The 14,100-nt window shown below is 38.0% G+C and overlaps 1 protein-coding gene across 1 annotated transcript in view; it reads left to right on the top strand.

Annotated features, from left to right (window-relative positions):
* adgrb2 (adhesion G protein-coupled receptor B2) overlaps positions 1 to 14,100 on the top strand; it is a 138,668-nt gene that overhangs the window by 80,671 nt on the left and 43,897 nt on the right. The window contains exons 16-19 of the mRNA XM_026300500.1: positions 3,069 to 3,195; positions 13,070 to 13,173; positions 13,476 to 13,578; positions 13,900 to 14,050. Coding sequence (XP_026156285.1) covers positions 3,069 to 3,195; positions 13,070 to 13,173; positions 13,476 to 13,578; positions 13,900 to 14,050 — 485 coding nt within the window. The remainder of the gene's footprint in view (positions 1 to 3,068; positions 3,196 to 13,069; positions 13,174 to 13,475; positions 13,579 to 13,899; positions 14,051 to 14,100) is intronic.

Genomic DNA, 14,100 nt, shown 5'->3' with positions numbered 1-14,100 from the left:
TTGAAGTGTCACTGTGCAGATGATGATCATCGGGGAATTGCGCTCATATCTCATTACTGACATTATGAATTAAATGCACTGTTCTGTGTGTGTGTTTATCTGGGTTTATGAGTGTGTGTGTGTGTGTGTGTGCGCACGCGTATTCCTTCATGTTCAGATATACTTTTGAGAACTAACGTTGATGCATTCTTGTCATTTAGTGTCATGCTGGTAGTACATGAGTGGCCTGTGACAGCAGAAATATATTTAGTCTTCTGTGATGTATTGAACCATTTAGTCTTCTGTGGTGTATTAACCATGTTGTCATAGGCAGGGGTCCATGTACTTTTTAATTATTTCTTGGCTTTATTTGATTGACAGCAGCCACACATAGCCTATTTCATGATATTTAATTAATAGAGACATACTAAGGCTGCTTTAACCTTGCATGTACCCTTCCAAATAAAATCACAGCTGCACAAGTTATAAGTACATCTAAACCAATTTTTTTTGTAAAAATATAACTGTGCAGCTTAGAACATTGGGTGCTAGAACTACAAAATGAGGAACATACAGTATAGTTAGAGGAATATACAATAGATAGAAAAACATAACCAAATTGATTGTGAAGTAAAGACCTTCAGTCATATACTCCCATGTGTTGAGCATGTGTTTTATGGAAGAGTTGATGCAATAATAATGCTGAAAAATACCATAATATTCTAAGTGATTTTCTTTTGTTGGGTCTCCCTATATTAAAGCTACACATACTATCCATCTCTGTTGGGAGGCTACTACAATAAGGCAAAGGGTTTTTCTTATTATTATTTTTAGGTAATACATAAAAGAAGGACATTTTGGAATGCATGCCTGTCTATAAGAGCTTATTTCGCCAAAGGCAAGGTAAAATCCACAATTTCTCTGAAGATACTATGAATACCACCAGCAACAAGCCAGCTTATTGTTTCTCATAAAGAGAAACTATCACCAAAGCCATCCCTCAAGATGTAAACAGTGCTCAGAATATAAAATTGTCTGTCAAAGCCCATATATTACTGTATTAGTGTATTAAGTGATTTCAAGATTAGAAATCTGAATATACCATAGTCTCATACAAACAATTCTTTATTAAATTTTCTCTCCACCTGATGTTGAGGGTACTCGTTATTAGCTTGAGATGAGCTCTCGACTGAACTAATTAAGTTCTCCCCTAAACCATTAGCAGTGAAGGCAGTGTATATTGTGCTGTACAAATCTCTATAGAAGAAAACAAACATAATCCTGTATTCTGTTTATGAAAACACTAACAAAAAGGTTTTTTTGGTTACCAAGATTTTCTTTTATAAATTTTGTTTGTTTTAATTCCTATCATAAAGCTTCTTTATGTTGGGAATTAAATGTTGGGCTGGGTCATCTACTCTGTGCCCCTTGTGACACACACCAGAGTCACTAGATGTATTTTTATTACCTTAAAGCAAACATGTTTCCTATAGAAGAGCATTTCGTGTAGAGACTTAACTCAGATCAGCAGTAGTGCAACAACACTGACATGATTCCTGTGTGGCTTGTTGTGACCACATGCAGTTTTTCCATTGAGGCTGAAGATACCTCTGTTCAGAATGAAATACAAGTCTCTGTTGAGAAAGATGCAACTGGTTGTGCTGCTCTGCTTCTTGTGCATCCCAGTAACATGATTTTTGTTCTCATTTCTGAAGGCTATTTATCAGACGTGTTCTAGAAAGAACTGCTACATATTTAACATACTCTACCTGCTTCTTGAAATGCAGAAATTATTGATGATTTTTGTGAATATAACCCTCATACACTTACTCTAAATGTTTGCATGCATCTTGAAATGATCTTTTAGTTTTAATAATACATAGCCTCTTTGTAAAAAATTCTTTTTAACAAGTGTTTTTTAGAAAAAAATCTCTTCTCCTCCTCTAAAAACCTGGATTAATACCTGAAATATTTTCATGCAACTCTGATTAGTTATAACTAAATAAACAACTCAAACTTCGTTTATTATTTATTACGTCAAAAACTTTATCAGGCCGCCACAAATATGAGTAGATTCTGATTCTTAACCTCTTCAAACCAGTGAGAAGATACAGAAAAAAGAAAAGAAAAATAGAAATAGAAAATAGCATCATGAAATACCTAGAACTGTTCTAGCATTACAATAATGCGTTCATGTAGGATCTTATTACTCATACACAGATATTTATTGAAAAGGGCCTTTAAGTCCTGCTGTTGTTTTACTTATCAATCATGAAGTTGGCCTTGACCCCATCAGAACATCTGGCCAGTTGCTTTTATATCTGCCGCCTGTCTCTGGTGGCTAGAATGGAAGTATATCCAGGGTTAAAGATAAGGTTAATATGTAGTGTGGGCTGCCAGGATAATTAGTTCAGTTAGAATCTTATTGATCGACCTCCACACTCAACCTTCAATTGAGAGCATTTAGAGAGAGGTGAATGGAGGAGGGGGTGGGGGTGAGGGGCAAATAAAGGCAAGAAGAGAAAGATGTAGAGCAATAAAGTGTACAAGGTTCTATTGTATGAGATTCTGGGCACTCTACTACCTTCGTTGGCTGTCAAAGCAATTGACCATTTAGTGCTGAACAACCTCTTTCCGCCATTTAAACCACACTGGTTTTTGTTAAGTGTTAAGTGATGTAGCCCTGTTCATTTCTCCTCAAGGCATTGAGACTCTTCAGGTATTCTTCCATGGGAAAGGAGATGGGGTAGAAGAAAAGATCCAAGAGAAAAACAATGGAAAGAAAGTCTTTAGAGTGCTTAACAGACAGAATACTCAAGAACAAGTGGGCATGTGACATTGGATTCTAATGCCAGTAGAGTAAAAGAGTGTAAATGTGTGTGATTGCTGATCACTGCATAGTAAACCGAGTGAATGGGTGAACTTGGTGAAATTGATGAAAAGCTCCTGCCCTCTGAAACTCTCTGTCCCCATGAATTGAACCTTTTGATGGGTGTGTGTAGTCATCTGACTGTTTTTAACTCACAGTCTCTATTTATGTCCCCTGTGATACCCTCAACCCCACCCCCAACACTTCTCTCTACCTCCAGGGAAGCTGGCGCAGAAAACTGGGGCACAGAAGGCTGCCAAACGCTCGCGTCAACCGCTGTCCACACCAAATGCCTGTGCAGCAGGATATCCACCTACGCCGTGTTAGCGCAGCAAGCTAAAGACCCGGTGAGTCACCACTGTATACTCTGTACTGTAAGGGACCTGGAGGCTAACAAGGCAACAGCTTCCAGGGGCCAGGTCAGCGAACTGATGAGTTGCTATAATATGAATTTAGCTGGTGTCCTTCTCTGTTGGATTTTATTGTGAACTGCTAAACTTACGGGGGGAGGTATAGATAGTGGTGTGAATGATGGAGTTTGAATGACATGTCTTACCTCAAAACAGGCATCTTTCACTGGAGGAAAATAGGTGCAACCTCAATGGAGTGATCAGTCTTATACTGATCAAGATACCATTTTGATAACAGGGCAAGTTATATGTTGATTGCCTGCCACGCTGCACCATGCTTTAACCTTTTTGTGCTAAGAGTTGATGTAGTTGTTCTGAGTTACTTCTGTGTGATGGCAGAGAAAAGTGCTTTCAAGAGAAAAAAGAGAATATGTTGTGTCTGTGTGTGATTTTTGCCTGCGGCATGCAACCTGCACATCTATAAATAGCTCACACGGCTTGAGGTGTGGTTTTAATGTGATTAAATAAGTCTTTAGCAGTTCGGGGTAATGCCTGTACAGATATATTTACCCATCCTCCTGTAATTCATTAACTGCATAAGTGATCACACTGTGACCCTATTTATTCCACCTTCGTTCTATACACACCTAATCCAATTAGGTTTTTTTAATAACTAGGGTTAAACATTTTTACTCCCCTTTGTCTTCTTTGCCCTATTTTCCAGTGATGTGTCTCCTTATCAGTTTCCCTTGCTTCAACCTTTCATCCTTATCACTGCACTTTTGTCACTTCCACGTTTTCACTTTGTCGGTGCTTTCAGCTGTTATGCCACTGCTATTTGACAAAATCTTCTCTTTGCTTTTGGCTGTTAATATGTCTCTGAGTTTACTTTGCACCTGATGCCTGCAAGAACAAATTACATGAAGTAATTAGAGAGTGCAGGGAGCTGTAGTTTGGCTAAGTGTGTTGTGGAACATTAGAATATATGGTAGTTTTTTTTTTTTTTTTCCTTTACTCAATGGGTAGATTAGAAAATGGAGCAGCAAACAGCAAAGCAGATTCCCAGGAAGCACTATAGGGTAACTCTGAACTAAGAGAACGACAGAGACAGAAAGGAGATGTTGTCCACAGTGAGTGAGAATACATTAACAACCAGAGTGTTGTGAGATGAAGGGCTGTGCACTTATATGGACATCTATCTCTGTATAACCTGTTCAGTGTAAAACATTGCTTCCGTTCCAGTGCTGCTCATTCCCACCTGCTGCTTCAAAACACATTACTGTTTAAAATGTAAATGTCCTTACATGTGCTCTGCATCAAAATGAAAACTATATCTCATCATAGTGCGGATTGTTAATATCCAATCTGGTTTTGAAGTATGTTCTTTTAAAGCAGATATGATCAACATGTTATTAGTAAATATCTATGAAATGACAATGTTAAAGGGGTTTCTTGCAGTAATGACCCTACAGAGATTATCATCTCAATCTACAGCTGTCCTCAACTATATGGAACTTCATCGTTTCAGCTCAGGCTTCAGCCATGGAAAGTTTGGATCTACTCCACCTGCTCACACCAATCATTTTTGGTCACAGCATGCAGCTGTTTGTAGCAAAAGAGAAAAAAAAAACTTTTAAAACCCACTGTACTTTCACAGCACCAAATGGCAGACAGAAACAATTAGTTGCAAGCGGGTGAATATTGGATTTACATCCATCAAGTGGACACAAACACAACTCGAAATGAATGACAATGTTGCTCGTAACTGCTGCATGTGTGAATAAGCAACAGCTCTCTGTTATGTTCACAACTTCTTTCCGTTGCTCACAGGCAGAGATGAAGACTTGGAACTTTTTATTTATTTAGTGCATCAACATTAAGGAAAAGGCTGATGAGTGGAATATCATTCCTAGCTATGACTTGAGTATAAAAAACACATCATGGGTGTCACAAATATATAATAATTCATCATTCAGATACATTGATTTAACAAACTGGGCATACAATTTCTTAACAGAAAAAGATGGCAGCTGAAGAATCTACTGGATAATGTTGTGATCACCAGTTTTTAAAAAAGTTTCTTCAGATCTAATTTAAAGACAGTTTTTTATTGACAACCTAATTTTCCCAACAGAAACAAAAGACTATAAACAAATAAACAGCAAAATTTGAAAACCAAAATATATTCTCCTTTTTTACTAAAATGATAGTGTAGATGAAGGAGGAATGAACGGGATGTAATCACCATCCTGTATCTTAAAATGTGTAGAAGACATAAAGAATGAAAATGCAGGACAATATTTAGACTAAAATGTCTTTATTTCCCGGTAAATAAAATTATGCAAATAACTCACTTGACTGAAAGTTACAAACAATTTTGTGCGAAAATAAACACTAATAGTAACCACAGGCGGCTCGGTTGCAGCTGCTGTGGAGGAAAAGTCAGTCAGCAGAGAAAATTAGAGCTGAAGGAAATTGGAAATGCATTGTTATTGCTGTTGGGAACAATACATGGTGCCATGGTTGCCATATTCATCCAAATCCAGTCATACTAAGTAAATGTATTTATTTAAGTTGTAAATTATATTTTCTGTTTTCCCAGTAGCAGCCCACTTTTAGCAATGTATGCACTGTAACAACATTTGAAACTCTGTGATTTGATTTACTTAACAAAACAGTTAAGTTTTTTATGCCTCACATTCTGTATTTTATGTTCACAGGCTTGTAAAGAACCATTGGTTTTCTAATGCAATTGTCGTTTGAATGAGAATTTTACTACAAGGACTAAGGGCACCAGGGATTGCTCCTCCATCTATGCTAATTTTCTTTAAACATCCAATCATTTTAATTTAGATTGATTTGGAAATATTGTAAAGGTGTCAAATAGAAGTACTGTCAAGTGAAATACTGTCTGTCTCCCTCCCATAATGAAATGACAATAACCAGTCATCAGTTTTTTTGCTGGTGACCTTCACATTTGGAAGGATGGATCCAAGTGACAGGTGTCATGAACTTTTACTCAGATGGATCAAGACATCTAATCCATCCAAACTTGGATAAGCCAAATTGCACCTTGCATGTGTCACCAGTGATATAACCGAGTGATATAACTGATTAGCCCTTTACATTTTAGTTACCCTGCATAGTTTAAAGGCTGCCAAGGTGTCAATCATTAATACTCAACAAGCTTGTGAGGTTTGAGTTTTATTTTGGCTTTTCTTCTTCTCCTGGATATTTCTCTTTTCTTTATTTAATCACAAAGAGGGTAAAAAAGGTTGATAGCCTGCAGTTGTTCATCATTTTATTTGGAAGCTTGAATTATGAATTAACTTATGACAGGACTCCAGGAAATATTAATTCTCATTATATAGAAAAACACGATGGCTACGACCTGTGAACTGAACATGTCATTCTGGCCACTGTTACTAGTTCCTATGACTCCTCTTCCAACTGAGCAATATTGACTTTTCCCACAAAGCAAGCAGGTCAGCCCTGTTGAGTGAAAGAGGACTAGGCAGGAAAACACATTGACATTTGTGAAGAGTGTGTTAGTCATTAGCGATTCATCATCCAGCCCCCAGTACCACCATTAGGCCTAGTGCTGAAGACAGGAAGGTATGGGTCAGTGTTTTTGTGTCAATGGCTCTCAGTCAGGAGCTGTTATGGCCAGTACTGAGTGCACTTTGTTGCTTTAGGGTGCGCCAGAGTTAGCTTTTTATTCCAGCTGAGATTGGATTCTATAAAAGTGTAAGGGGAGACAGATTGAATTTGGCAACACATAAAAAACCCAGCCACATCTAGACATGCAAACACCAATACATATAGTTATATATATTTGCACTTTTATATACCCTCACACACATAAGTATGCATGCACAATTCACATTTAGATGCTCAAACATACACACACACACACAAACACACAAACTCTCCTGTGCTGTGTCCAGGCTGTGTGGCTGTTGGAGCAGAGCTGAGTATCAGCAGCCCAGCTCTGACAGCTTATCCTGGGCCACGGCACTAGGGACAAGGGGGGTTGAGGATTAACCTCCATGTTTAATAGAAAAGGGAGGCAGGGAGAGGAGGAGAAAAAGAGATGGAGGGATTTAGAAGCAGTGCTGCCATTACAGGCCGTTTACAGTGGAGTGAGGGATAGCCAGTTAATCCTGTTTACTTTCTATAGCCTCTGAGATTTCTGTATGTGTGTGTGTATGTTTGTGAGTATCTATAGAGACCTTTGCTATCAGACCGAGGTTGTTACTTCAGAGAAACACAGGAGACAGATGGAGAAAGAGGAGTTGATTGAGTGAGGTCATGAAGCCAGACAATAAACCAAACCACTTAATTCCAAAAATGACTGCAGTGAGAATACAAACCCTACAGACCTGTAGTCATTAAATTATTATATTATCATATACTCATTATTATTATACTCACTGAATTTCACTTCAGGGATTAGTTCATTTCAACTAATCTCATCTCATCTCATCTCATCTCATCTCATTGTCTCCACAATTCTCGTAGGGATCATGGGATTTGGAGTTGAAGGATGTATCCAGGAAGTTGGCCTTCCGAACATCAGTTTTGTGTCTGTACTTAATGAAGTCAGTTACTTGGCTTGATTTGTGTCATCACATAAATCCACTTTCCTAGCTGTGCTGATGTGGAAATTTTTAAGTACCTCTCTCAAACTTGCTTTCAAAGCTGCATTGGGAATCATAGCTCATGCTTGCCTAAGCAGGTACCCAGAATTGTGAGTGAAAAGGTCAGTGGTTCAAACAGCACCTGAGACCTTGATCCAGTCAGCACAGACGAACAAACAAGCTCACACATTGGCTAGGAGATGAAAAATAACACAGTAGGCTTGAAGAAGAGGGGGCACCTTTTGTGTTTCCATAACTCATCTATAAGCCAATTACTGTATCAAAGCAGTTTTCTCTGAAGGAGAGTATGTGAAGTGATGTCTGCTTCTCCTGTAAAGGATTTCTCACAGCTTCTGTTCCTCCATGCTAACTGCCTTTGGTCCAATCCGTTTTATGAAGTTATTTGGTCTACCTGAGATGAATTGAGTCTGTTTTCTGTGCTGTCATTAGTGCTCACTGGCACTTAATCAGACTGAAAAAATTTCACAGCAGAGTCTATTATTGGGACTAGTAATGCCCAAGATACCTTATCTGATCGTGGAGGGACGATGGGGATGACTAAGGTTCAACAAGATGGCAACTCATATTTTAACTTATAAACTAACTGGAAAGAGTTTGTACAAAGAAAACAAGGGCTGTCCTTGTAGAAGTAAGACTACAAGGGTACAGAATGCAAATATCTTTCACTTGTCAATTGCAATTAAAAGATGAGGAATGTTAAAAATTTATAAGGGATTCTGTGTGGAACTGCATTACAATCTCCGAATGTCTTGCCACATGAATTGAATTAAGAACAGGTTGACATGCTAATTAACGTAATTTGTTAAAATCGAGTAGAAGGCGTTGTTTTGGATATGATATGGAGCATAAGCATAAGCATAAGCATTCTCAGACTGTATTGTGCATACAGTCCGAGAATGCTTATTAACAATTTGAGTATGGCTGGTAGAGAATATACATGTATATAGATGTATTTTGATTCTATTCAGGGGCATGTGTGCGTGAATGGGAAAATAGTGTAAAAGCTGCTTTAAGTGCACCTGAGCATAGAAAAGCCTTATACAATTATAAGACCATTTACTATTGTTTCATGTTATGTAAAATTTGAGACTTTTATAAAGTTCTGTATTATGTATCTATAATTAGAACAAGATGGTTTTGAGGAAACAATTTAATTTAATTTAGAGCTTTGTATTGAATTAGGTTGTGTTGTGGTGGACACTGTACATTTTTCTTCAACAAATATTAAACACATGATATGCGAGGTATGTTAAAAATACCCGAAGATAAGGTCAACACATTCTGTGATGATTTTATATTTTAAGTCACCTTGTCAGGCTTGCAAGATTGTCACACACTGACAGGACACTTTTGGATTGATATATACCTTCAATTTTGAATGAGCAACATTTTCAACAATTATGCAGCATTTCACAAGGGGCATGGCATTTTCACAACCTGTATGGAATAATGTTATACTGCATGAGAATTAATAAATACCTGCAAATGTATACATATACCAACACATTGATCATCATATTAAATAAGATTTTTATTTACAATGATTTTTTTTGTGGCATGGTATCTCTACAGTAGAAAGCAAAGATAAAACTGTAAAATGAAAAACACCTTAGATCACTGTGAGCATGTTAACATGCCAACATTAACATTCAACGCAAAGTAATTCACTGCAGCTGAGGAACTTATGCTCCACTTGAAATACCCAAACCTTAACCAGAGGTGGCAAATAATGAAATGTTGAGAATAACTTGTATAACAGTCATATACCTTTGTAAGATAATGTCAAAACACTAATTTTAATTTTATTTTTTGGTATGAAATGTTATAGGGCAAAAAAGATTAAAAAGATTTCAAATATTAAATAAAAATGTTTTGAAGCATACAGTGGATTTTTTTTTTTTTTTTTAAGAATTTCACTAGAGACATATCATTTTCACTGTTAGACTATGACCTACTACATGTACTATATTAAATGTTTATTTTGTCCCTCATTAGGAATGAGGATCTAAGTTAATAGATAAGAATTAATACCAATGGAGATGGAGTAGAAGGGCAGGAGGATAGAGACCTACTGCTAAGCAGCAGCAGGGTGAGAGGTGAAGGTAGAGAGGAAATGGGGTAAGAATTGGAGGTACAGAGATGGAGAGAAGAAGAGGGAGGGGATAGGTAGGAGTGGGAGGAGGAGGACTGTCAGTGAGAAGAGATAAGTAGGTTAAACTTCCTGAGCTGAAAATAGCTATCTTCTCCATCACATGGTAGCCAAGCTGCCCAGGGGAGCCTGGCCATATACAGCAGAGCCTCAGCACACTCTTTCTAATCTGTAGTGTCTCTTTGTGTTTTGCTCTCCTGTCACACACATATTGCACACACACAAAACACAGTCACATCTCTCCTTCAACCTCAATATACTATCATTGTATCTATTTAGGACAAGGCGTTTGTGTGACGCTGTGGCCTCAAGCCTGATCTTTTCTGTTTGTGTGTTTTCTCTTTGTGGGTGCATTTTATTTTCATTTCCTCCTGACTAGAATCCTTCCACATTATGAATTTAGACACTTAATCTTATCACACACATAACCTCACCCTTCCAATTAAAGAAACACTGTTAGACAAATTGTCTGTTGAGTAAAATGTGTATAAAGTAAATTACAAGTAAGAATATAGATTAATTCATTTTCTCGTGTGGTAGAAGCTGCAGTAATTTTAAGACAATGTAAAAGAGATCAGAGAGAAAGAGGGAAATTCAATAAGCTTGTGTAAGTGTGTGTGCGTGCGTGCGTGCGTGTGTGTGTGTGTGTGTGTGTGTCAGTCATTCACATTGTAGGGACCAATTGCTGTATGTATGAGCATGTGCCTGTCATTTCCTATGCATCCTCAATGTTTGATCTCAGGCCTGACAAAAAAAAAAAAAAAAAAAAGCACACATGCATGTGTATACTTTGACCTTACTCTTTATATAATATCAAACACAGTAAGTCTCTGTTTTCTCCTGGGCCTTTCCCTTTCGCTGTTTCTTTTTTTGGGGGGTCTCTCCTTTTTTTATGAGACGGTTTTGATTATGTTTCAACTCCATTCTCATCTTAGCGTGTTTGTGTGTGAGCCATATTGGCATTCCAGCCTATTCCACTTTCACTTTCCTCTGGAGAAATTGGTTTTCTTTGATGGGCCATGGAAAACAACTAAAAGGGAAGCTTTGACTCCTCTTGTGTTTTCTTTCACCCTATCTTTCTTTTCCTCCTTCTAGTCTTTGCTTTCTTTTATTTCTCCTTAACTCTACCGGCTCCACTTCTCTCTGAATTTATCTCCTAGTCCTTCTTTTCAGCTTGAATTCTTTATCCGTTTTTGAAGGCTTCTCTCTTGCTTTCCTCCTCTGCCTTCATCTCATCTTGAACACACATACACACACAGACACACACATTCATGCAGCTTAAACACTGACTTTCAATTACTTGGCACATCAGCTTGGATGTGAATATGTATCTATGACCATGAACTGGAGTAAGAGACACTATGTGCAATGTGTGTGTAAAGTTCTAAATCTCTGGGATTAAAGGAAATACTATCCACCTTAGGAGGTAAATTGAGGTAAATTGTGTGATTGAGAACTTTAAAGCAGCCAAACATCAAGACCATTTGGGAGGCAGTGGGGTGTATGCTCCCCACACAGCTTCATTTGCCTGCTCCTCGTCCGTTCATACCCTCATGAGAGAGGCAAAGCAGTTGCACTGTACATTATGACCTAAATCGCTTAATTATGTGCTGTGGTCTTGTGCTTTTACCCTTGTACAAATGAAATTGTACACTGGGTGTTAATGGGTGTACAGCAGGAGTAAGCTTTTCTTGAGTCTGCATCATACAGGCTCTGTGTGCTTTCTCCAGTTTGGTAGTTGGTCGGCTGCCTCAATAAGTTTTCATGTGTCAGTCATAGTAAATAACAGGCTGTTGAAACAGTAATTATAAGAAAAGTTACATGGGTGACATTTCAGCACTCAAGATAGGTGCACTAGTTGTAACAAGTGGCAACTTTCAGAATAGTGTAATTAATAGTGTAATAATTATGTGTGATTATCCAGCTCTATCTAATAGACTCTTGTAATTCTAAGTAAAGGCAATTGCATATAATTAGTGTGCTATAATTAAAATGGGCTACCTCGACTAAGGGAGTGTAAGAGTTAATAGGTACTGTAAGTGCAAAGGAGGAAATGTGCTGAGAAGTACTATCTATTAAGGCAAAGTAACATGTTTCTTTCCAATCACTTGTTACTCTCCCTCCCACATCTGTCTGTCCAGCTCTTATACGCTTTTCCCATACTAATCCTCTGAATACACTGGATATTACAGTAAATATGGGTTCACCTTCATTAAGGCTGTTTGTCATGCTTGTTGGTGCTGACATATAACAATAGTGAGAAAACTGGCTTTATGCTTCTTATTTGCAAATAGGATTGTTTGCACCTCGCTGTAGGTATTGTTTTGTGTGCGTGTGTGAGTGTGTGCGTGCGGGTGTTAGAAACATCTAACATAGTAGCCATTGAGGACAATGGGGTAATAGGATTAATGAAGAATACAGTTATCAGTGGTAACCCTCTGACAGGAAAACAAAGGATTGTCTGAACTTTGTAAATCTTAATCAAGCAGGGTCACAAAGGTAATTGAAATAGGTTTTTTGGTGGGAGTAATTATCTCTGTTAGTCAAAAACCGTAGCTTCCAATAAAATAGCTTTGTTCATCTAATAAATAAACATAATTTTGTCCTCCATTCATGCATCTTTGCAACAGAGAAGAGTATAATCACAGCTTCTTAAGCTGCGATTATACTCTTAAGTGGGTAAGTGGTCCATAGGGGGTTTGTTATAAATCAATAATAATCCTATAGTTTAGCTTTTACAGATTAAGTCTGTATTAAGTCAGTTAAGCAAGCCAAACTCCCTTACTTACAGCCAGTGTAAAGACAGTAAAAACACTTGTCGTTTTGTGCTCCTGGGCAAATCATTCAATTATCTGATAGTATATGCTTTACTATATGTCAAAAATATAGTTTGTTTTTCTTTTGGAAAAGAATCTGAAGCTGAACTAACATAATATCAGGTCACTGGTATAATAATATACCACAAATATTAGGATTTGTCAAGTAAGGTACATTTGCCTTGGTTAACTATCCATATTCCCCTTTCCATCCTTCATCTTTACCTCCTTCTCTTCCTCTTCAGGACATGGGTCCTACTAGCATGCCCTCTGTACCCCTCATGGTGGGCTGTGGGGTCTCCTGCACCGCTCTGCTCATCCTGATGCTAATCTATGCTGCCTTCTGGAGGTGAGAGCATACACACAGAAGTATACACTGACTTTTCTCACAGAGCAGGCCTCCTGCAAATATATAAAACACATCATTTTGTCTGTATCCTCTGCTGTGCTAGAACTCTATTGAGGCTTAGTAAGAAAAAAATGGTATAAGTACAGTAGGTGTTGATGGTTATTTGAAATAACATACAACAGATTGTGAAATAAGCTAAAGACACCAAAAAATATACTGTTCAGTTCATTATTTTGTCATTATTACTAATACCTCACATCTGTCCACTCTCTGCTTCTTTATCTGTCTCTCATCATCTGTAGGTATATCCGTTCAGAGAGGTCGATCATCTTGGTGAATTTTTGCCTCTCCATCCTGGCTTCCAATTTATTGATTTTGGTGGGACAGTCTCAAACACTTAGCAAGGTAAAGCAATATGATAAACAAATAAGCACATGGCAGCAATTCTCTTCCAAAACATGGCAGTGATCCTGCACAGACCAAGCCCTTTAGCAACACAGCAAATCCAGGTCAAACTTATATTCTTCTACACAATATGTGCTTTATCAAACTCCCTTTTTCCCTTTGTCCTCTTTATTTTGCACAGGTTTCATTTTCTACTGCTGCCTAGTTCGAAGAGATGATTCATTTTGACACCTCACACAAATTACCTTTTGTTTCTTACTTTAAAATGTCGCCCCCTGTTTAATCTCTCTCTCTTTCTTTCTGATATTCTTTTCACTTTAGGGCCTCTGTACTGTGACTGCTGCCTTTCTGCATTTCTTCTTCTTGGCGTCGTTCTGCTGGGTGCTGACAGAGGCGTGGCAGTCTTACCTGGCCGTCATTGGCAAAATGAGGTCACGACTCATTCGCAAGCGTTTTCTGTGCCTCGGCTGGGGTAAGCTTTCACATGCTCTTCACTGCACTCCCACAAACATGACTGCTGAC

Source organism: Mastacembelus armatus, chromosome 11 (genome assembly GCF_900324485.2).
Source record: "Mastacembelus armatus chromosome 11, fMasArm1.2, whole genome shotgun sequence".
In the NCBI taxonomy this organism is placed as follows: Eukaryota; Metazoa; Chordata; class Actinopteri; order Synbranchiformes; family Mastacembelidae; genus Mastacembelus; species Mastacembelus armatus.
The sequence above is the reverse complement of the archived record's forward strand: the minus strand, read 5'-3'. Positions and strand labels throughout refer to the sequence as shown.